This window comes from Phaethon aethereus (genome assembly GCF_964289735.1).
Source record: "Phaethon aethereus genome assembly, chromosome: 2".
Lineage (NCBI taxonomy): Eukaryota > Metazoa > Chordata > Aves > Phaethontiformes > Phaethontidae > Phaethon > Phaethon aethereus.
Genome location: NC_138582.1, coordinates 161103313 through 161127633, shown reverse-complemented (window position 1 = coordinate 161127633; position 24321 = coordinate 161103313). Strand labels below are relative to the sequence as shown.

Sequence of the window (24321 nt, the reverse complement as noted above, 5' to 3'; positions counted from 1 at the left end):
TGAAATAGAAGGATGTGAACTTCTTTGTGTGCAAATTTCATTAGTAACTGAACTATGGAAGAGGTGCTGATGCCATCACAACAAACACACATAGCTTTACCAAGTTTCCTCAAGAGATTTTCAGCTCCCCTCTTCCCACTGACTCCTGTCTCCTGGGAATTGGCTGCATGGCACTTTCTAGCACACCAACACCACTATTCTCTGATCCAAAAGGTCACTTACCAAACCCGGCTGATTTAGTTGCTACCTACCAAGGTGTGAGCCACGCACTCTGCAATCAAGAGTAAAGATGTCACATTTGCCTGAGACGGGAATAAATGGTGTATGGTGTCAGCTACACACGCCCCACGGAAGGAGTGCTTCTGCCACCTTAGGTAGCACACGGCGTGTCAGGGAAGACATGGCAGTACAGTGACATGACTCTCCCACTCTCATCAGGTTGGCAACCACCAGTATAAAGCTATTGAATCCAGCCGCCTTCAACTCTTACTTCTCTTTTTCTAGACACAAATACAAGAAAGATGCATATTATCCATACAACGGAGAAGAAACTGAGACATTAGAGCGGTTTGCTCCAGGTCACAGAGGAAGTAAGTGGCATAACAAGGAGTACTGGGAATGTTTTAACATTGAAGTAATTTACAGTGTTGCCATTAAATGCTTGCTAAGCCTGCCAAGCCTAAAAAAACATTTAGACACCAAAATTGTATTTACTTCTCTTGTCTGGAAGTGCTCCTGGGATTAACTCATCCGATAATCTATAATGAAAGTCCTGGGCACTGATGCTTCAAGTCCACGACGTTACAACAGGCTGCCTTCTCTGCCTGAGTTTGAGTCTGCCGTCTGTTTCAGCGTACTTTCATCCATCCTGAAGCACGCATCCCCAGGAAAGACTTAGAGAAGGAATGTATTTCAGCACTAAATGGATCTAACTGGGTTTGAATGCAGTTTGTGCCTTAAATTTAGTTAAATAATGATAAGTTTTGTAAATGATTCACATTTATTCTGGGTTCATGAAAGCAACCAAATAACTTCTGAGCACAGAGATACTCGCCGGATTGTTTGAGAGCTGCCTGACTTCACAGCACTGTTATCGTAATCATTTTAAGGACACTGCAGTTTTATTGCATTGGGCTGCAGTTTCGTTTTTCCATGCTTGTTTCCTCACAGGCTTTATTAGCCATAAAACCTTTTTAAGCTTACTTCTGTTTTGACAGCTCAGCAAATTCCCACTTTCTGTGATTTTTTTCCCTCTTTTCCCACCACCAGTAAGTGTAAATTTAAACCTCTTAATACAGACAGATTCAAGTCCAGACCAATTTGTAACACAGATGACACCTGGTAAAAATCAATGGCAATGGTCAGGCGATGAAGGTCAGAGGAGATAACGGCATCATGGAAACACGAGTGATAGAGAAGTTGAAAAGGATCAACTCTCTAGAGTTATAATGGAAGCGTGACTCTGTGCCCGCCTGCTCTTGCATTGCTTCAAACACGCACTACCTCCAGCTGTGTTAATAGCAGCAAATTCATACAGATGCTTTGTCACTAGAAGCAGCACGGAAATAATGGCAATAATCTGTGCCATAATTGTGCTGTCCTCCTTTCTAAGGCTGAAAACGGACCCCAGCAAAGTACTCCCTAATGCATTTTAGGCTGAATGTTCGAAACAGCACTGGAGTCGACTTGTCATGAACCCTGCATCTCTGATGCAAAAAAGCCTTGAAAACTCAAAACTGTTCTTTCATATCAAATTACTCCTTCATACAAGTCATTAATAAATGAGATTGAGAACAACTGATGATGCATATTTTAATGCATTTCTGACTTCATTGTTTCCTTTCCTTCATATCTTCCCTCTTCCTTCAAGGCAGCTTAAAGCCCAGACCAATTTATAATGCAAATGGTTTAAATTAAAAATGACAGAGAATATCCAACAACCTAGTGTTAAAAGAAAGAAGTTAAAGAAACACAAAACATTCTGTAAGACATCCAAACTTTAAAGGTGGTAAAACTGACTTTTTATAAAAATCATTCTCCATGCTATTAAGAAATAGCATGTTGTGGTTTAGCCCCAGCCGGCAACCAAGCCCCACGCAGCCACTTACTCACTCCCCCACGGTGGAACAGGGGAGAGAATCAGAAGAGTAAAAGTGAGAAAACTCATGGTTTGAGATAAAGACAGTTCAACAGGTAAAGCAAAAGCTGCGCACGCAAACAAAGCAAAACAAGGAATCCATTCCCCACTCCCCACGGGCAGGCAGGGGTTCAGCCATCTCCAGGGAAACAGGGCTGCATCACGTGTAATGGTGACTTGGGAAGACAGACGCCATCACTCCCAACATCCCTCCACCCTTTCCTTCTTCTTCGCCTCAGCTTTATGTACCGAGCATGACGTCACATGGTATGGAATATCCCTTTGGCCAGCCTGGGTCAGCTGTCCCGGCCGTGTCCCCTCCCAGCTCCCCGTGCACCACCAGCCTGCTCGCTGGCAGCCCAGCAGGACAAGCTGGACTGTCCCTGGCTGTTTAGCAACAAGCCAAAACATCAGCATGTTATCAACATTTTCTCATCCCAAATCCAAAACACAGCCTCACGCCAGCTTCTGTGAAGAAAATTAACTCTAGCCCAGCTGAAGCCAGGACAGAAATTTACTCTAAATTTCTTTCTATACCAGATCTATCTAGTCTTTAGATTGTGGCATACCTTCTTCAAACAAGCGCCAGTGGAAAGCCAGAATACCTACTTGAAAGAAAAATTAAAATATTTTCCCTGTTCTGATTCATTCTCTGTGTTCTAAATTAGTCCTCACTGATTTTCGACTTACAAAATTTAGTTTGCCTGAAATAAGAATGATATAGACTAAGATTAACATTACTTAATTCTAATTTTTAATGGTCAGGCGTTTACATTGCAGACACTTTATCTGAGTTAAGAAATTAAAAAAAAATAATTCAAGCATGAAAATTAAATTATGGCATTTTTATCCTGAGCTTCCCAGGATTGGGCAGAACAGCACTGATGAAAAAGTACTGGTAGGTAATAGACTGCATTGTGATTCAGTTTGCTGCATTCCCAGGAATCCTGACCTTTGGCTTTCTCCTTCTTACTCATTTCAAAAGCTTAAAATTCATCAGTCTTTTTTAATGAACTACGTGGTAATTGCCCAAAAAACACTGTGATACACTAGAAGTATTGACCATATGGTATTGTGAGATATTGCAGCATCTTAGGGTTTTAATGACTACCACTGTTTATAAAAACAAAGCACAGCTCACAACCCCATGCCCAGTTTGCGGGTATGTAATGTGCAGCCTCCAGGATTAAGACCTATAGCCTGGAGACAGCAGAGTGAACTGAACCTGCTCACAGAGAGGCTGTGGAGTACCTGCACCGGCTGCTCTCCCGAAAAAGCCTGTGCATGATACCCAAACAAAGGGTGCTAACATGGCACAGAAGGGATGGAAAGACAGAAATGGGAATGTCTGGGAATGTCTGTTCTGGGAAACCAGGCCAACAGCCATACCTGTTCAGCTAAGTGGAGAGATACAAGTGTGAGCTAGTCCTTGTGCCACTAACTGGGGACTCCAGGCGCACTCCTACAATTACCTGCTGCCTTGCATTGACGCAAAGGACCAGAGGGATTCCTCGCCGTTAGTATTGCTAGTGTGACAGATTGGCTGGTCACCAGCTATCTCAATTCAAAATTTTGCCCTGGATATTCCTCTAGAGGTAAAAGTACACAGCTCGTCCCGACAGAAAGCAGAGGAAAACAGCTGGGCAAGTGAAGCTGTAAGAGAAGGGATAGATGGACCCTTAGAAGGACTCTTCTCTTGTGAAGTGATCCGCATCAGCAAGTGAGAATCGTGTTCCAGGATGATATATTTCAACAGATTGTGGAAGCACAAAAGCTAAAGGCAACAGAAGTAGGACAGACTATCATCTTATCACTGCACATACAACAGATAAGAAGAAATTCAAAATATTCAAAGCTGAGCTCTTGTATTGAAAAAAAACTCACCAGTATTCATTGCTCTCTGTGGCAAAGCTACAGTAACTGTTGGTTTTCGGTTATTTTCTTGTGCATGAATAAGAAACGTGAAGTATCATTTTCCTATGGGAATAATATAGTATCAGAATTAAGGCAGTGAAGCAGTAATGTGGGGGATATGATCTCTGTCACTTGCTAAGTATCACAAGAAAACTGGAGGATTAAAGAGGGAAAAATGATTTTATGTCTAGAAAACTCTTGGGAGTGTGAATAATTACATGTGAAGAGTTAGCCAAGGAAGATTCTAGATTTACATCTCTCCACCAGTTATGGTGCTGAGATACAATGACAGAATTGTCTCTACTGGATAATTAATAGGCAAGTATTTTCCATCTATACATGGTATTTAGGTAGGGGATCAATCCATATTATCAGAAGCAAATCTTTTGGCTTTAAAATCAATGATGGACATTTATGGAATTTATTTATACAAGGGTAGAGAATGCTAGGGAAAGTGACAGTGAGGGATAAAAATTTTACATTTAACTTCTTTTTTGATGTGAGAAATGCTGTCCTTTGCTGATTTTAACAGAATTTAGTAGCAAGTGCTTTTCTGTTTTATGGATGTTTATAATTCATTTTAGTTTTTAGAGCTAGTTGGAGAAGTTAAGTGAAGAATATGCACAAATCTTTTTCCCTTGATAAAGTGCACTTGCAGGTAGAATAATAATTTCAAAGAGGACATTGAGATATGCAGAGAAGGTCAAATCAGTGTTTCTGTTTGTATATATGTATGAAAGGACAAGAATATTTTGTTATAATTTTCTAAAAAGTATCTTCATGCAATACAAAAGATCACCTTCCAAGAACAATCAAGATAAGAAAGAACAATGAAACCTATTGGTCCCTTTTCATTGCCGTAGATCTTGTGATTAATTTTCTCTTATTTATTTTAAATTTAATTTTTAAATGCAATTATAATGCACTAAATATTTTAACCTGGTAGGTGAAACAAATAAGATCATAAAAATTCAATTCTTTAATGACTTGCCTAGGAAAAGGGAAAACTTGGGGAATAAACCAAGAGTTCTGTACCACCCAGCTTCAGGGTCCTAACCTGAACACCATCCTGCAGAAAGTAATCATTATATGCAAAGCAGTATCATTTATCGCTTTGGTAAAGATGGAGAAATAATATCAAGCATTTGGAATTAACCTAACCCTTCAGCATGTTAAAAGGGTCAGACTAATCATATTCCATACCAATTTTATACTATGAACACAAGATCCATTTTCAGCTTTTTCATAGCATCTGAGCTGAACACCAGCTACCTCAAATTAACTGCACAGAAATGCATGTGTGATCCAATTAAGTTAACATGTTGTGAACAGATTTACAGCCTATATAATTTTACATACTCTGGAATTGAGAGTTAATATATGACAAAATATGAAATATCCAGGAATTAACTAATACAACAATGCCAGAAGTTGGCTCACAAGCTAACAGAGCTCCCATGAGTTGTCTGTGATCTTGTATTTATATGAAAATCTTCAAGCACATGCATTCTGATAAATCACAGAACAGGTTCCTCTCCACTGGGTGTCCAAGCATGGCATCAGAAAAGCATGACTTGACTTTGAAGCTCGAAAGACTGAGATAAACAGTGAAAAGATGAAATTTTCTCTCAAATTAGGATTTTTCTTAATGCATTCAAGTCAATCTCATATTTAAGAAATTGCACACCAGCTTGACTACTTAAGCTACTGAGCATGGAGCATCTTGCATTTAGTTTTACTGGAGGTGGTAAGAACTATACGTTCTGGAAAGGCTTTGGGTTTCCTCATGAGAGACTCAGGAGGATTAAATGTTTTGATTGTGGGATCTTGGCCCCCAGCTTAGAGCATATCCTGCCAGACAAATAGGAGTGTCAGCATTTTTTCCAACCCAAAAAAGGTTTTCCATACTTGAAGAACTAGAATTTCAGAAAATAGGAAGAGTTCTTTTGTCCAAAGACAAAGGCTTCTTTGATTTGAGAGCTCACCCTGATGCATCCCCACTATAATGAAGAGGTATTTTATAACTATGGCCAAAGTACCATACAGATGAAAATAACACCCTGTAGGAAACTTTGTTTTATAAGATTACGTTAGAATTTCAGACTAAAATTAAGAGAAACAGTCCAAAGCAGTTACACTGAGAAAGAAACAAACCTCTTTCAGGCAAATCCTACAGTGGTAGAATACCAATTTTTTGAAGGAGAATAGAGTAAACAAAGTAAATCACCCGATTTGATTAGTTTCTCAGCATAATAAAGTGCTGAAGCAGCACAGTGGAGGATTTGCTGGACAATTTTCTACACTGAAACTGTCAATTCATTCTGAAGCTTAGCACTGATGGATATTATGGATTGGTATGGATTGCACTGCTCCAACCATCTGAAAGGTCACTCAACAAACACAGCAGGAGTGACCTATTGTTCTTGCCATTGACAATCAGACTGCTGTTTTGACAAGTCTTTAAACTATCACAAATCTTTTCTTCAAGTATTACATGGAAATGTTTACCTTTGCTTTGTGGCACAATTAAAAGCTGGCATCTTAGGAGTTCACTGAAGCAGTCTTAATATCTCCTTGGGTCACACTTGCAAAGCCATGGAAGCCCGAGAATCTAATAGTGAATGGATCACCCCTGACATCTGTCAACTATACCACTGACTATAATCTTTTCAGTTCCATTTTCAGATCAGAGGGGGAAAAGAACTCAAGCTGTTATCCCCCATGTACAAAAACGTTGGACTACTTCCCTTTCTTCACCAAAAGATCACTGTTTCAGCTGTAAAAATGAAGCTTCGCTGCTCAAAAAAATCACGGCCAATAAAAATGGATGGATTGAAACCATGACCTATTGCTTCATGAAGTAAGAAGGAAAGCATACAAAGATGTAGTATTGGAAAATAAATAAATAGTATTATATTTTGGCATTTCATTTTGTGTGCACAAGTTAAGAGTGGCTTAAAAATCCCCACCTAAATCATAATTTTAGGTTTATAATCTTAAATGTGCTAATTGCTGGAAGAAAGATACTTTGCATATGAATTTGGCTAACACTCAGGCTGTTAGAAAGATATATTTCATGCCTACCTTTAGCTCCAGCTTCCTTTCTATTTAAAATAGAGACCTTTAAAAAAGCATAAAGATCTAAACTAAAATCATAGAATCATAGAATCATTTAGGTTGGAAAAGGTCTTCAAGATCATCAAGTGCAACCATAAAATATCAAAGAACAATTGTGAAATCAATTTCCTGAGTACTTACAGACTACAATCACCTCTCAAACAGGAGTGATTTTAGACTGACATAGATTTAAGATCTGACTAGGAATAGTCCCAGCCCCTTTACTTCACTGTATGAATATAACATGCATGTACAGTTATAGATAAATGTGTAGCATACACCTAAGCCATTTATTAATACCATTTATTTACTGCAAACAGCCAGTAGGATTTTCAGTACAAAAACTTAATGATACAGGAAGCTTACTAAAGAAATGTTCCTTAAAAGGACATTAAAAGTTCTCTTCTCTGCAGTGGTAGTTAACAAACGTCCCTTTCTCTACGCACTCTCCCCCAAGAAAAAATACAGTTACAGCAGCATTCATGAAAACAAGTCCTTACTGAAACTCTTGGCTACACTGATCCAATTGCTCTCTAAGGCCAGTTTATGTACTAAATAAATGGTTGTGGCAAATACTAGTACATAACAGATCCCTCAACTGCTGTAGAAAGTATTTTACTGTTCCTGCAGAGTGGACAAGTCCATTTTTAGCATGTGGAATTTCCTCAACAGGTTTTGTTATTCTTATAAAATTCCAGAATATATATATATATTTTGTTTTGCAAAATATGGGGTTTTCATTCTACACTTACATTTCAGAAAGACCTATCAAAACAAACAAGTTTTATAGCAACAACAAAAATTAAACCCGTATATTTTGGACTTGAAATACTGAGGATGGTCAAATCACTGAAGTGTTATAAGTCAATGGCTAAGAACCCTGAACCAAAACCTGTTTGCTGCAGATCAAATACAACAGAATACTCATAGAAAAGAAATTTTTCTTTAGTTCAACTCAGTCAGCTAATTCTCATTAACAATTAACTCATTCTAGATTAGGAACTGAAAATAAACATTTCTCTATGGTGAGTTTGGAGAACATGACATCTAGTTGTACTCAAAGTGCTAAGAATGTAGTGAGGAGTTATCAGTTAAGTTTTCTGAATACAGATAGCATGTGCTTTGTGTAATGAGCTGGTTACCGTTAAAACCTAAAATTGTTTTGCTAAACCTATTTTTTAATTCAAACCATTTGAAGTGGTTTCATCTAACTCATTGCAATTTTTTCTCATAGGTTCTGAGCATTTTTAACAATATCCCAATGATTATCTGAAAGCATCTTGCCCAAAAGTTACTAAAATTGTAATAAACTAGTATATAAGAAAAGTGTTTTTGTCTTTCTGGTATTGAAAATAGTAAAGAAGCTGAATAAATCTATGCTAAATTCTATTTGTGTGTATGGAGTTGTCTAGGATCAATAATCTTTGGAGAAATTACCCTATTCAGCAAGTTTCATTGAATAATAATAGTCATAATATGGGGAAAACCTGTCAATGGGGGACTAGCTAGGAAGAAAAACAGATAAGATGACACGGTAAAGAACCTACATGCTGTGGAGACTGAAAGTCTCTGTGAAAGCTCTAAGCTTTTGGAGAATTTATGAGCCAAATAAGTCTGGATGGTCAAGGGAGGTGGTGTCATTAAGACACCACTGGATACAAAGGCACCTTCCAGACTGATGTGAGTTAAAAGGCCTGGGGGAAGTAGCACCGACCTGGGGAAAAACTAGTTCCTACTGCTTCACATAACATTCGTAGGCAGGAACTAAGAGGTGTGGTTAAACTAGGCGATGCCATCAATTTCTGGTAGACTGGTTTCAAAAACACAGAAGGAGACTCCTGAGTGCACCGTTGGCAAAAAGCGAACAGAAACGTAACCTACCTGAAGGATTAAATTACGAACTAGACAAAAAATACTCTATAATAACTAGCGTTCTCCTGGAATTGGTTCTTGAGAATAGTGAGCCTGCTACAGGAACCAGTCAACAAAAATGAATGTTACAGGAAAACAACTGAAAAGTGCAATTGCAAAAGCAGTTAAAAAATGGTTAATTAAATCCAAAGCACTTGGTCATTAAATAATGATTAACAGTGGTTATTGACACACAGACAAATTAGCAGAAGCATGAGGACCTCAACTCATTTGTGACTTTCCTTAAAGCAGGTACTCCAAAACTCCTAAAAGGTCTTTTCTAAACACTAGAGCTTGGTTTCTTCAGGAAGTGAATAAAAATTAACACTAAAATGGTAAAAATACAACTCAGAATGAGACCTGACAGCAGTGCAAGGATCTGTTAACATAAGTCTCATCCCCTCAACTTGTAAGTCCTCACAAGGTGAGCCCTCTCCTTTGGCGTCTCTCATTCCAGTAACTAAGTAACTTTTATTCTCTGCAGGGTAACGTCTGAGTCCTTATGAAATATATTCCCTCCGTTATCTCTGAGAAGTGGGTGTTTGTTCCCTACTTTTTGAGGAGTCTCCCTCTCTGTCTCTGATGTTTGCAGACTGCCAAGCCTCAGCTTTCATTCTCCTCTCTTCTGCCTGTCTCTCTATGCACCGTACAAAAACTTCCCCCCCCAAATGGCATTCTTTCTTTGTGATCCTGTCTTTCTCAAGTGTAGCCCCTGGGAGAAAATGAACAAGAAGCTGTCCTCTGATACCCAGCCACATGCATTTCAAAGCAACACAGTCTGGTAAAAACAAGAATCGTCCACAGTCCTATAGCCTTCAATCTGATTAATAGGTTTGAGACAGTCAAAAGAATCTATCCATGATACAGAAGTTTCTGTATCAGTTTCTCTATAATGCTGGCCAGACATTTGTAGAAATTTCATCCTAGAAATTAATAATTTCTCACAGAAAATGAGTCGGGATTACTAACCAAATATAACATTGTTTTCACGGTGGGGAAAAGGATGTAAAAGTGCCCATATCATTCTAAACTCCAAAATGTTCCTACAATAAACTGTGTATCACTAGGGAAAAAAAGCTCTCTTCTGAAAGTATGGTATTAAATGTCAAATTCATTAGTGACATGACCTGAAATCATTGGGTCTTTCTTTCTAAACTAGCTGCATATGTGATGTTTGGATTCCTATATATGTTATTTTCAGATCAAATTGAAACCACAGAGAAAATATTGTGCTTTATTATTTTGTGTCATTTTTTGAAAGAATAACTCAGGCATTGATATTTAGGCTACTTTCAAGTCAAATATTCAAAGCCCACATCCTAGCCATAAGCACACTTACTGACATATTGGAAGGTCACTGGAACATGAGACGATAGAGGGAGGTCTACGCAAAAGACCTACAAACTAAATATCTTCTGCATTGAAGGAAAGGCAACTCTAAGAAAATGGAACTGTTGTCCTGTATTTTCATCAAAGTACTGAACAGGTTCCAAACAGTTTCAGATGTATTAAAAACCAGGCCTGTGGCATTTTCCTCTTGTACATTCATATTTCATTAAGTGCAATGACTTTATCTTTTCTCCAGTTAAAAATGCCATTCAAATTGGCTGCTGTACTTACTCTTTCACTGTCACAATATAGCCGTATTCTTTCTCCTCAGAAGACTTCACTTGAAGTTGTAAATCTTGTCCGCTATTTTTCCGAGGCTCTTCATAGGAGTTTCCATCCTGCGTTAAAGCATTCTTAACCCAGTAGTGGGTCTCGCTTGGGTCTTTGGAGTCAGACTCGCTGTTCTTTGCAGCTGTCAGTTCCCTTGAGAAAGTCTCACTTTTTACATTTTCCACACCAGCAGTTATTTCTTCTGATGAAGAAAAGTCAGTGTCTTCAAATTTCTTGTTTTCTCTCTTAGTAGATTCTTCAGGTATAAGGTCTTTAGGCATATTTTCAGGTAATACATTCTCATTCAAGAAGTTAACTAGTTTTGCCGTGTTCTCCTGTATTAAAAGAATATTATTATTTTTAAAAATAAACACAGGAATGTTATACTGAACCAAACCTGGATATAATCTTTCAAACTCTTATTGATATGGTAGAGTCTATTCATACAAATGTCGCATGGCCTTTTTCTTAATTTCTATATGCTGCCAGAGTATGTAAGAAAATAATGTTTATTCAGTAATAATTCAAGAGCATTAAATTATGCCACTGTATTTTTAACTAGTTTTAATATGGGCAAAGAAATTCTATAGTTAACAGTTACTTTCTTCTTCAAATATCACAGAATCCAGATGGCCTTTTCTCTGTCTTGAACAGCTAGAAGAAAATGCTGATCGCATTTTCATAGTGTTCATTTTCATGTCTGTGTGTTTAAGTATTGATGAGAATAAAATTTTGTTATCAAATAAGTTAATGAAAAGGAGAAATAATAGAAATATCCATCAATATGCCTAAGTGTTGGGACTGGAAACGTGCGTACCTCTTGGGTCTCACAAGTCATGATACAGGAAAGGGAACAGATATAATGTGACAAATTATATTTCATGTATTCATCTCTAGAAATTGTGACAAACTGTTTGTGAATGATTCACTAATCTAAACATATGATCACAGAAAAAAATGTGTCTAATAAATTGAAACAATAAGCAAATGAGCAAAAGTCAAAACACATGCCAAGAACCATTTGTTAGCTAGTTTCATCATATAAGTTTATTGCAGCCAAGCATTTGGGAGAAAATGATGGCTAATGGGCACTTTCTGCTCTGTGTCACAATATATTCCTTTCTATCACATCCCCTATTCCAGCTGTCACTAAGAAATCTATACATGGGATCCTCTGTAAGTCTACTGTGAATGCAGCACTTCATTCCTTAAAGAATTTCATGTGGGTGGTTAAAGTTCCTGCCACGTTGTCTACTTGTGTCTTTTCCTTGTTTGGTAGAAGGGCAGCTACTAAAAAGATTTTATTGTGAACACAAGAGGGTTTACCCATTTATGACTCTTGCAGTGTTAGCTTTTGATAGAGTATATAGTAGGAGAAGTTTCATGGCAGTTTAAAAAAAAAATTCTTTGAGATTTTTCTGCTCCATGCAACCCAGAAAAAGAAAGATGAATATACCTCAAAAATGGCTGAATATTGGACCTAAGTCTATAGGATATGATTCAAAGCTCATGAGGAATATTGTAAAAGTAATCGGGATTAAAATCCCAAATTTGATGTTACCACCTAGGGTATGAGTGTAATGCCTAGAGCTTTTGAAATACCTCTGATGTTCAACGATTTCAAAGAATTAATGGGAAAGTGAAAAAGTGAAAAATGACAGATCCCATGAAAGGAGAGGGAATTTTGAACCCTCTCACAAACACGTGCCCTCAGAGTGAATATATTTACTCATCTGCTTCTGAAAAGCAGAGAGATTATCTGACCAAGAACTCTTGCTTACATTCCCCAGAGCTAAGAGCCAAAGGACAGGTGGAAGAAGGGTGTCTTCAAGAACACCTCAATACTCAAAATTTACTAACCTGGGGAAAAGACTGAATTTGTCTGAACTTTGAGACCTGTTATGAATTCTGACTATTTATGAATGAAAGAAAGGCAAAACAGGACTCGATTTGGGGTTTTTTGAACTGCAAAACTTATTTACATTAAAGTTTAAATAAATGTACATTTAATATTTCAATGCATCAACAACAATTTGCCTATGCTGTGAATTATATCCACACAATATTTATATAAAAATAATTATATTGAATTATATCCACACAAGACACAAAATGAGTCTTATATTTCAGAAGTGTGTTTTTGACCTTCACTGTATAAAAACCTGATATTCTGAGATGGAATACTCGTTTTGTTAAAATACTGGTACTCTACCTCTTTATCAGTTCTCACACTGGCTTCAAGCATTCCATTGTCTGTAGGATATGAAAAGCACAAATACATAGTTATGAAGGAAAAACATCATATATGAAACAAACACTGCTTATAGGCTGCTTTGTAGTAGTAACCTTTTCATGCAATTTAGACATTAAGACATCAAAGCTGAAAGGGCAGAGTAAAGAGCACTGTATAATTCAGAATTGTTATTCTAACCCCACTTCGATAGCAAATTAATGCAAGATCAATACACAGAGTACTTCAAGAGCCAATGTAACACTGTTATTTTGCTAATTGTCAAATCTTCATATGAGTTTATCAATATCTAAGTAAAAAACAATAAAATGGCTCTAGCTGGCTGAATGGACATTTACATTAAAGAAAAAGGAAACATATACATTCCTCATACACATTTTTGTGGAAGAAGGTGACTTATTTCAATAGATACCATCTACCAAAACCATGTTACAGTTTAACTACAGTGATGATATCCAGTCATATCATTAACCGCAGTCAAATAATGCTGGTTTTTTGGTTTATGAACTGAGTCTTACTCATCTCTGCCAGCATGATTCAGGACAACCCTCAAGTATGCTCATTTTAATCTACAAAAACAACTGACGATTAAAATAGCCAGAATATCCCTAACTAGTAAGGATTTCAGTATATCACCATGAAAAAAGACAGTAAGTTAAAAACACTGTTTATGATTTATAGCACATGTTTTTGGTGTCCTACATATCATAACATTCCTAAATTAGACAATTTAGGGTGAGTGGCAACTTATGTCCCCCTGTGGTATCAACTCATTAGTGTCAATTACTCTAGCTCCTGAATTTACATCACCAGGAAAATATGTGTCCAGACAGAAGTAAATAACCATAATGACTCTTATTTCCCTAAGCAGGAAAGGCAACAAGTAGTTTTCTACCTGTACCTAAGACTTTATTCTGCAAGTAGTCATTGTGGTACATTAAAGAATGATTATCAGTAAAACATAATTTTTTCCCCACATATTATTCCCCAAATATTTCAAAATACATTCTTGGAATATAATAATTTTTCATTATCATTTTGCTTAAATATCTCATTTTCAAGAAAGGGAAATTAGACCACACAGTATAAAGCAATTTGTAATTCAATATAAATGGGCGTGTAGATTTATCTTGTTTGTGAAACTTGAAGGACAAGGCTTCACAAACATGCATTTTTGGTAAAAAAAGTACCTGCTGCAAAAAGAAAACAAGAAAGCTAAAATTGTGCAGCCTTTGCAGAAAAATACAGTAACTTTTCCTCCTGTCTTCTTTAAAACCGAGTTTAAAAAGTTTAGCACTAATGTGAACCAATAAAAGAAAATCAGGGTAGCTATCTTTTGCTGTACTTAACTCTTATAATTAATACCTGGTATATTGACGTTGTTTTCCATTAATCCAGTCTGAACATCTGCTCTTCCTTGAGAATCTCCTTTCTTCATTTGTGCTTCTATTTTGTCGTCTTTAGTTTTTCCAGCACCCTTTTCTGTTTCTTCCTGAATTCCAACGGTTTGAAGTGCATTGGCGATGGTATCAGCTATCTCACCCAGTTCTGCTGAGCTGAGATTCTCCACATTCACTTGGTGTTTCTCTAGGTCCTTCAATACATCTTTAATAAGTGTCTCTGGATCACGAAACAACATAAGCACAAGATTTAGCTGCGTACATGAAGAAGGTGTGCTTGTGTCAGTATCTTTCAGCCTAAAAGATATATCTTTTCCTTAACAGAGAACATCTGTTTTCCAAAAGAGTGCATACACATTTCATGCTGCCATCTTTACAGAAAACACAGTATATAAATGGATGTTAGACTTTATGACAAGGTGAATCCTTGTCAGGCGCCGAGGGATGTATGCCACTACAACCCAGCAAGCTGCCCTAGAGAGAGGGGCATAAAATTGTCACTGTTTCTTTACAAGAAAAGCATTGTTTCCTAGTCTAAACTGACTCAAAATACTGAAGATAAGTGTTAAGGTAACTTAACTTTTTTTGGCTGCACTAAGCGCAAACAACACTACTGTTTATTAGAGATCATGTTTCTTTGGCGATTTGCTTTTTGTGAGGTAAATAGCTATATAGAGTTCTGGAAAAAAAAGTGTCAGATATTTTGTCGTTCAATCAAAAAGCTCCTCTTCAATTAGAGGTAGATATGGATATATGTTCGTCATATTCATGGATATGTAATGGACAAACCTTCTAAATTGTATTGATTTCTCTTTGAAAAGATATGATTTGTCAAAAGTGAACTTTACTGGTTTGGTTTGTCAACTACAAATGTTTTACCCGTCACATTGAGGAAAGAAACGTTAAGATGACATTCCAGGCCAGGAAAAGCAAATGGACTCATACTTAGGGAAAAAAACAAACCAAAACAACAAAACAACAAAACAACCTTGATGTGAAGAAAGTTTTGAAGATGAGGAAATTCAAGGACAATGGATATTAGAGGTGAGTTAGAAGACGTAGCATAACAGCTCTTCAGGGAAGGCACTTTTCTCACTGCATATATCCTTCAGCACCACGCTGTATAGCTCTGCAAAAATCAGCCTAAGAATGAGACACTAAATGTAGGGCTTACTCTAGCATATTAAAACAATTTTCAATCATGCCTCTGTTCTGCATATTCATGCTGATCAGGAATTTAGCATACATATGCATATTGCATACAAGCAAGACAACTCTTTCACATATGTAATATCGTGTAAGAAGAGGAAGATATGGACTGCTTTTAAATCACTGTTGAATGTATGAATTTATGTTTAAGCAGTTTGAAGGCAACATCCAACCTTTTCTCTTACGGTAACATTCTCCCAGATAAGCTCCGTGTTTGGGCATGTTCTTCATCATCTGTAAACAAGACTTTGCGACCATGCGGTCAGCTTTCAGGCTTACATGTAAGGGAATTAAAAAGTAAGTGTGCAAAGGGGAAAACAGTACCTGAAAAAGAGCTAAAGAGAAGGTTTTGCTTTTCACAGCAAAGGAGGAAGAAGTAGTTAGAGACTAGGAAAGAAGAAGTATGTAGAGACTCTTCTGCTCCAGGGAAGAGGCAGCAGAACATCTGTGATTTTGCAGGGAGACAAGAATCAAGAATTATTTGTCATTTAGAAAAAGAGGCCAACACCCTGGACACACCTGTCGTTTTTTGGACCCTTCTGTGTTAGCTGAAGAGGTTATAGCCTGCAGCTGACAATCAGCTTCTCAATGCCATCTCAAGGCAGAGATTAATCTTCCCTGACGTGACCCATAATTCACCACTGAACTAATGCCATTTTCCCTAAATCAGTCAATATAAACCAAGATAAATTAAGCAGCTTAAGTAGTAGGTTTACTGTGGGACAAAGAGGGTTTTGACACATGGGGAAGGTAGTTCTTTGGCATGCACTCTTTTCCAGGTTAAAAGGCTACATCTTTCCAATTATGCACCATGATGATATTACAAAATTCTGCTGATTTCATTATAAAATTCAGCTGAGGTTGTATGCTGTGAACTTTTGAAATTTACTTTAAAAAGCATAGTTTTAAATACACTTAAGTATGACTACCAATAAAAAAGATAGGTTACATCTATGATGCTGCTTCAAACTGTGGCAGCCAACAAAGTGTCCGCTTTGACGAGAGTCAAAGACTTAATTTCATGATCTCTCACAAACTCTCTGGGCCAAGATATTTGGAGGCAGCAAAATTAGGACTGAAGTTTGATGGAAGCTGAGTAACACGTCACAGAAAACTTTGAATACTTTCCTTGTATTGTACCCTTTCTCTGTTATGAATTTAATAATGTAGTAAAAACATAATGACCAAATGCTTTTGTTTAGGAAGTTAATCCACAAGAGAAAATTAATCCAAACTGCAATAAAAATTTTCATTAAACTTGATCAAACTTAGTTGAAGGAACTTTTTCAAGAAGCACAACAGCTACCTGGAAGATGGCCATTTGCAGAAGAGGTTACACATAGCAGAAATGCAGGAAATCAAGCTGTAGGAAATACCAGCACTGCCAGATTACTGCAGAAACCTTGTGACTGCTTAGATATCATTTCTGTTCTTATGTTTTATAGAACTACTGGACAATAACCCAACAGAAAAAACTAAATTATTGAAGCAGAGCTAATAAAGGCAGCAAAGAAAAGACAGAATATATGTCAGTTGCAAATCAAAATGTATAAAGACACATTGCAAGGAACATCACAGTAGGAAAAAGTGTTCTTGGAACAGTGTTTCATTACCTGACATCAGAGCATCTACAAAAGAATGAAAACTGTGATGACTTCAGTGACTTTCTTTTTCAAGAGTTTGCCATTTATACATTGATATGCAACAGCTAACAACCGATACATTGGGAATTTTAAGGTTTTTGCAATCACCTGGGATATTTACTTATGTCCATAATAATTTTTAGTGCAGATAAAGAATCCACCCCTGTATTTCTAAACCCCGTGTAAATGTGTAATGGTTTTTTAAAACATCTATGTCGAGAACAAAAGGCTTCTATGTCACACAAACATCATTCATAAACATCTAATTTTAGGCAAAAGAAGAGAGAACATACCCAAAACAGCCAGCTGACTAGCGGCTTGAACATGAGTTTCCTACAATCCAGATTAGTTTCCTAACTATTAAATGATACTGACTGCTTTAGGATCACGCTCACCTTCCTACAATATTTTTAAAGCATTTTTTATTTGTTCAACTTCAGAACCGAAACCACATTTCTTTTCCCTTGACTTAGAACCCCTGCTTCCTAGTCATAACATGTCTAGAAGAATGTCATTCAGTTACTGTGATTTTCAAGCTATTAGGAAACATCTTACCAAGAAATTGTATTTATTAAAAAAATTAAAAAAACATTTACATGCCTAGTAGCACTATTTCTTCAAAATTTTGATTCTCAGATTCTCAAGTTTACTCAGTGTTACCGTTACTTAGAGTCCTGAAAGTTTATCTATTTTCTGAAAATGGGACCAAGATTCATAAAATACTTCAAAAGATTGGTTAGTAATACTATGAGATTTTTAGCAAAATGCATAGAGAGATATTTCAAGCAAATTCCAGCAAATGGAACAGCACAAGAATGATTGAATCATTGAGTAAAAGTTGTACAAACAACGTTAATTCATTAATGATAAAAAAGCTAGTGTAAATTACATGAATTCAGCAGCAAATTCAAGTCAAAAGCAGCTCAAAATTATGATTTGGAAAATCAGCAGGTTTCCAAGCTGAAAGCAAGTCTTGTGTCTCGGAAAAATAGTTTGCATCTGCATTTGCCTGTTAAATTTTATTTAAGCTAGTCACTGGCCATTAAACCAATATTTGAAGATAAATCTTAAAAGATAATTGTATTTCAGGACATGTGTAATTAAAAGGGCTAAGTAGCACTACTAGATTTTTGTTTATTTTGGTTGTTTCACAGCCAGCTTCCAAGACTACCTATGGAGTAACTCAACAACACGCAGTCAGTGCCGCCTTGTCATTTCCATCCCATTTCATTATCTCCAAACTAACTTTTCTCTGTACCTATTATCTTAGACAAGTCTTATCTCTTCAGCCCACTCCCACAGGTTCACAGACAATAACAAAGGAGTCTCAATCTCAAAAAAAATGGAAATGGGGGAACAGGGTGGGGAATCACACAGGAAAATGAATGGCCGCAGGCCCTACTCCGGATGATACTAACAGGCTCACTGCAGGTCCTCCTGGTTCATTAAATAAACCTGTTCTAGAGGAGCCTCCTGCTCCTCTGATGCGGCTGTTTCTGCCCTGGTCGATGCCACCTGGGTACAGTTCATCAAATGAACTCCTAAATACTTGTGTCAACGTGAGTAAAGCTTAGGCATTACATGCTACCTTTACTGAACAACGACAAGTGTGACTTCAAATGTCAAGGACCGAAGGCGATAACAAAGGTAGCAGGTATGAGGAACGGCATGTTTTCAGTATGCCAGGTGGAACAGTCACCAAAATGTCTGTAACAGCCTGGTGAAATGGCGGTCTACATAAAGAGTCTGGCTAACTTAATGAAGTTACTGATATGATGTTAGTACGTGCCCATGTTAAATATGGGTGTTTCCACTTCTTGTTAGGGCACCTGTCCATGTTTGTATATCATTTGCATATTATTGGACAAGGCTGATACAGATATAAATATCAGTGCGTCTATTTACAAACACCTTTGGTTAATTTAAGGAAATTATGATGAATTCATTAAAAACAGAAAATATTGTTGGAGAAAGACCAAAAAGCAGATGGACACTACAATGGCACATCACTTAAGCAGCACATGCACTCAAACACGCATGTACCTGTGTACAGCCCTTAAACTCTGCTACTGCCCCTTCTAAGTAGAATTGGCAACGCTCAGCCATATTTCACCGGGCTTGTACAGCAAACCACATTTCTCCCTTAGCTCCAGCTTCTGAACTGAAGAAGGCAAGCTGTCTTTTATAGTTGCCTTGGTACCATGATGACAGTAAAGGCACATATATCTTAGATGATGTCATTTTTAATATCAGCTTCACCAGTAGAATTCCCCTAGTAAGAAACAACAGCAGCTTAGCAAGGGAAAAGAGCTTTTTATTGTACAGCGTATAAATCATGCTCCATACTCTGCTGACACAACTGCCAAAGCCACCTTGCCTGACATCCGACTGCTACGGCAGCAGTAACTTTGCTGGTAGTGCCACAGGGCGGTCTGTCGTCTTCTACCCCACCATCCTACTGACCACACATTAGCTACCCTCAGCAGCTGAGCACCATATGGATTGGTGTCCATAGCTTTGCAGGGCAGAGGACGTACACAAATATCTTTTCTCTATAAACATGGAGGTTTGTTATCTTTTGAAAAAAAGACACCTGAATTACTAATTCTCTGACCTTTTCAAAGCAACAGAAAGAGGTATTCTGTGATATTTAATGCATCGAAAATGAGTAGACTAGAACAAATAATTTAAAACTGAGTCAAGTGTTAAATGCGGCTGGTGCAGAAGACAGATTGATTCCACTATTGCACAGTGACTACAAAGGCAGTAGCCATGAACATCATGAGATACAGAGATAAGAGTTTCCAAATCTGATAGAAAAATAACTCCACATTTCCTTCTCTTGTATTTCTCCCTCAGGGTGCCTTGATAGCTAATTTAACTGCCACTGTTTTGCAGCTATTCTCAGTGCTAATCTGTTCAGTACCTTCTGGATTGTTCTCCCAGTCAAGTTCCTTTGTCTAATCCTGTATCAGATGCAACAGAGAACTGAGCTCATGTGACTGCACCCCATGCTTTCCAGTTTTCTGTGGTTTAGAGAGTGTGAGAGAGAAACAACCCACAAAAATCCTGAAGCACCAGAGAGATTGGAGAAAGGTTAAAAGCAGAAAGAGATGGTGCAGCCAGCCTGGCAAATCTGAATCCAAACCATCATCATTCCAAGGGACAGCATTTTAAACAACGAATATGTTGGGGTCTGTCCTCACCACTTCCTTATGAGACTATTACGTTGCTCAAAAATACAATGGAAACCATATTATTTCCTACTCAAACAATCCATAATTTTATGTCTATGCAACATTTAAAAGCTAATGCAATGGAAGAAGTTCCTACAGGGCACATTATGTATGTGAAGTCAAAGTAGTACAACCCAATGAATTGTGAAATGTGTTATTCCCTCTAAGTGTTAAGCATTTTTTTCCCTGGTTGGCTCCTACCAGGAAAGGTGAAGTGGAACAGCTGGAGGATAATGAAACCAGCATGTGCCTAGTTTGTTTTGAGTCTAGCAACAAAATTGTCTAACCTGTGCAAGAGACTTACACTGCCACCTGGATTTGATTTTACATTCTAGTTCATTCCTTGAAACCTGTTATCTCTAGGCACCATACCAAGAATGCTTTCATTTCTGAGCATCCTTTAGATTGCAAGCATTATCTTTCCTCTGCTGCAACTTTGACATTTCTGTGTGTTCTGTTTTTTAAAAAAACAACAAACAAAACGAATCAAAAAACATTAAACTTTATGGATGATAATAACTACTGAAGGAATTCAAAGGAAACCTCCTACATATCCCCAAAACCTATTGTGATAGTGCTGACTAGGGTGTAACAGATGTAACTGCTTGGCAATGGCTGAGGATCAATTCTTTCATTTTTCAGGCATTGTGAACCACTGGAATAACATTCATAGATAGATTATTTTAAAGAAACAATAAAGTGAATGAGTTATTTTCTAAGGTCTACCTGATCCCCAGCCATGACACAAAGACCCATCTTGTCTTACAAAGCAGCGCTTAAAGCGTATCACAGCATCCCGTGAGATGTTACACCCCATCTTCATTTAAACGTCTGTGAAACTAGCACGTACAAAAGAAATCAGCATCTGGTCATTGTTAAACTGCATTAGTAAAAAAGATGAGAATCCAGCAAAAAGGTTGTTTGTTACAGAATGTCCAGCCAAAACTACATGTAACGCCACATTCTTGTATTATTCTGGGTCCACCTATCCACATAATTGACAGACTCCTCCTCTATCTCCTCTCGCAGATAAATTCTGCGCCAGAATTTATCTCAGTATTAATTTCTGTGTCTAACTTTGAATTTTACCCATGGTCCTTGAATTTCTAGTTAAATCAGAGAAATGGGGCAAAACCAGGCATTTCTATATTACCTGTACATAGTGTTGGATGCATGCATAAAAACAGATTTGATAGCAAAAATAGACCCATAATTACGTGTTGTTTGTAAAAGGCTTTGAAAATATAACAAGTTTCGTAAATGCTACGTCTTGCTGAGTGTCATATATTTCTTCATGCATATGGAAGGTGGGTTGAAGAATGTGGGTAGATGATTGCAGGGAAAGAGTAGTTAGAATGGTGAACATTATTACTGGGAGTATTATGGCAGATATAAATATGCCAATAGTAGGAGATATACCAGAATATGTAATTTTTTTTTCTTTTTTCTCAGAAATGCTCGGTGAACATGAAGGAAACTTCAGATAACTTAAAATAAGTAAATATCAACTTTACCATCCACTACACTCAGAGGGTCCTTTGGATCATCCTGGGAAGCAGATTTATGATTCAGCATCTCAGGGGATGGCCCCAACACTCCAGACACAGGTCTTGGCTGGAACAGCTTCTTCATTTTAAAATCTCCTGCTTTTGCTTTGGCAAAATTTCCATCAAAAGGACTGACTTGTGAAGAGTAGAATCTATCAGCATAAATGTGAGATCCTTTAGTCCTGCTGTGAGAGCTTTTATTGTTGCTCTGTGCTGACAAGTTCTGAGTGATGTACGTATGCAGTGCAGCCATCAGAGTTTTTTGGTCAAGCCCCATTTCTGACTCTGGTGAGAACTTGTCTGGCTGAGGTCGGTTGAAGGTCCTCCCATGGAGATTTTCAGCATACTGTTGATGGGATGTCGATGCATGGGCCAAAGGAGGTTCTCTTTCTTTGTGTTTTTGCATCACATAGTACCTGATAGGATCATTATAGATGTAGCTCTAGAGAGAGTAAAAGGTGGAAAAAAGGATGGGATCATTATTGCTTTGTAATGATTATTATTATGCAGGACTCACAGGCATAAGCCTTAGTGCTTTACAAACCAGGAAAACAATAATTAGAATCTGTAACGTGTATGTAGATTGCAAACCTCAAACTGGCAAATTTGCTTTAAAGAGGCACTATCACTTTGGCACAAATGTTGTAAAACTGTTTATTAAATTATTAAAAAGCAAGAGAAAGAGATTAGAGGGAGAATGATATAACTCAAACTTGATGTTAACTATGTATTAACTATTTGTATTCCGTCGGACAAAGAAAATTTAGTAAAGCCACTTTCCCTTTGATCTTACTAGACTTATGAGAATAACTTTTTTTTCAGGTTACTTACCAAAAACTAGCAAGTCAAATAAAAAATGTCATTTTTTAAAGAACATCAAGAAAGTGAAACAATTCTTTTGCATACATGAAATACTTTGTTCTATTTCAAATGAAATATTTTGTTTTTTCACTAAATTAAATCTCTAATCAGTATGTCCTCCAGTATAAAGAAATGTAAAAACAGCCTTTAAATTGGTTTTTAATTTGTTTATTATTTTCAGGTAAAATAACTCAACAAATTAAGCAAGAATGTAAAAAAAGTTCCAGTCAAGCTAAAACGATGTTTTCATTGAAAAAGTGTTGGTAAAAAAGTGGAAAGGTGGGCTGGCACTAGAGTTTTCTATTTTCAGTTTCAGATTTTCAAGGATGCACCAGATAGAAATCTGGCATTGCAAGACAACATGTATTGTTTTCATTGGCTTTTTCTGTTGTTGTTGATGAAGAAATTTAGTTTTGAGGACAAATTCTAAATTCTCCTTAAATTCTTTAAGCCTTTATCCAGCACATGAAACAATAAGCTCATTAAGTGTATTATTTACTATAATGTAATGCTAGAGACATTTCTGTTATGATCACAACCTGAAGACGGGACTTTTTGTTTTTATCGAAGTGGTTCCACCCTCATAAATAATTTCAAAAATCATGTTCCTTCACTCTCTGCTAAATACAAAGTTGAATTGAGAGGTTTACTTATATTCAGAATTATTCCAGTTAGATCCTTTGTTTTTCTGCAGAGACTATACACCCTAGAGGAGAGCAATTAGTAGAATTCAGCCAGAAAAATCATTATTTATGTATTTCCTAATGGACTTTGTAAAAGCAAAGTAAGTAAGGCTGATAAGCTATTTCAGATATGAAAAAAGCCTTTTAGATTTTAGCTAGTTCTTTATTTATGGACAATAGTTTTGCTCTCCATCTGAACAATTTTATTGCTTCTGATAACAGGCAGTTGATTTTATAATATATATTCATACCCCTTGCTTTCCAAGAAGGTTATCTTCCCCGAGAGAAATGATTGAAGAGGTTCATTCCATGATTCCATATCATGATTTGTGGATTTATGGCTTATGCAACTTTATTGCAGAAAAAAATGCGCTTTGGCTTCTCTGGCTTGTGATCAACCAATGCAAGGCTTTAGACTTCTGCAGGTGGTCTTTAACATAGAAACGTGTTCTGTTAATGCCAAGAAACTGGGCTAGAGTAAGACAGTGTCAAAGAATACGGAGCTAGAGCTCAAGCAGCTTTGTCTATGAAATATTTTCACGTCCCCTGGGAACCGCATCAAACAGCAGCAACGCAGCTCCGGTTCAGCGCACCAGCTGCAGGGTATGCGCTGCTCGGATCGACACCGGGAGGGGAGCCAGTTGTCAAAATACAAGTTGAATGCTGTTTACGTCCTTGTTAGCAAATCCTAGATGTGAAAAACTACTAGCTGTATGAATTTACCTCTCAATGTCACTGAGTCTTTGCGTGGGG

The 24321-nt window shown here is 37.2% G+C and overlaps 1 protein-coding gene across 1 annotated transcript in view; it reads right to left on the bottom strand.

Annotated features, from left to right (window-relative positions):
• PTPRN2 (protein tyrosine phosphatase receptor type N2) overlaps positions 1-24321 on the bottom strand; it is a gene marked incomplete at its 3' end in the record, with an annotated part of 669211 nt that overhangs the window by 389280 nt on the left and 255610 nt on the right. The window contains exons 6-9 of the mRNA XM_081996867.1: positions 21992-22466; positions 14355-14609; positions 12951-12991; positions 10700-11073 (exon numbers count right to left, since the gene is read on the bottom strand). Of these exons, the coding sequence (XP_081852993.1) occupies positions 10700-11073; positions 12951-12991; positions 14355-14609; positions 21992-22466 (1145 nt within the window). The remainder of the gene's footprint in view (positions 1-10699; positions 11074-12950; positions 12992-14354; positions 14610-21991; positions 22467-24321) is intronic.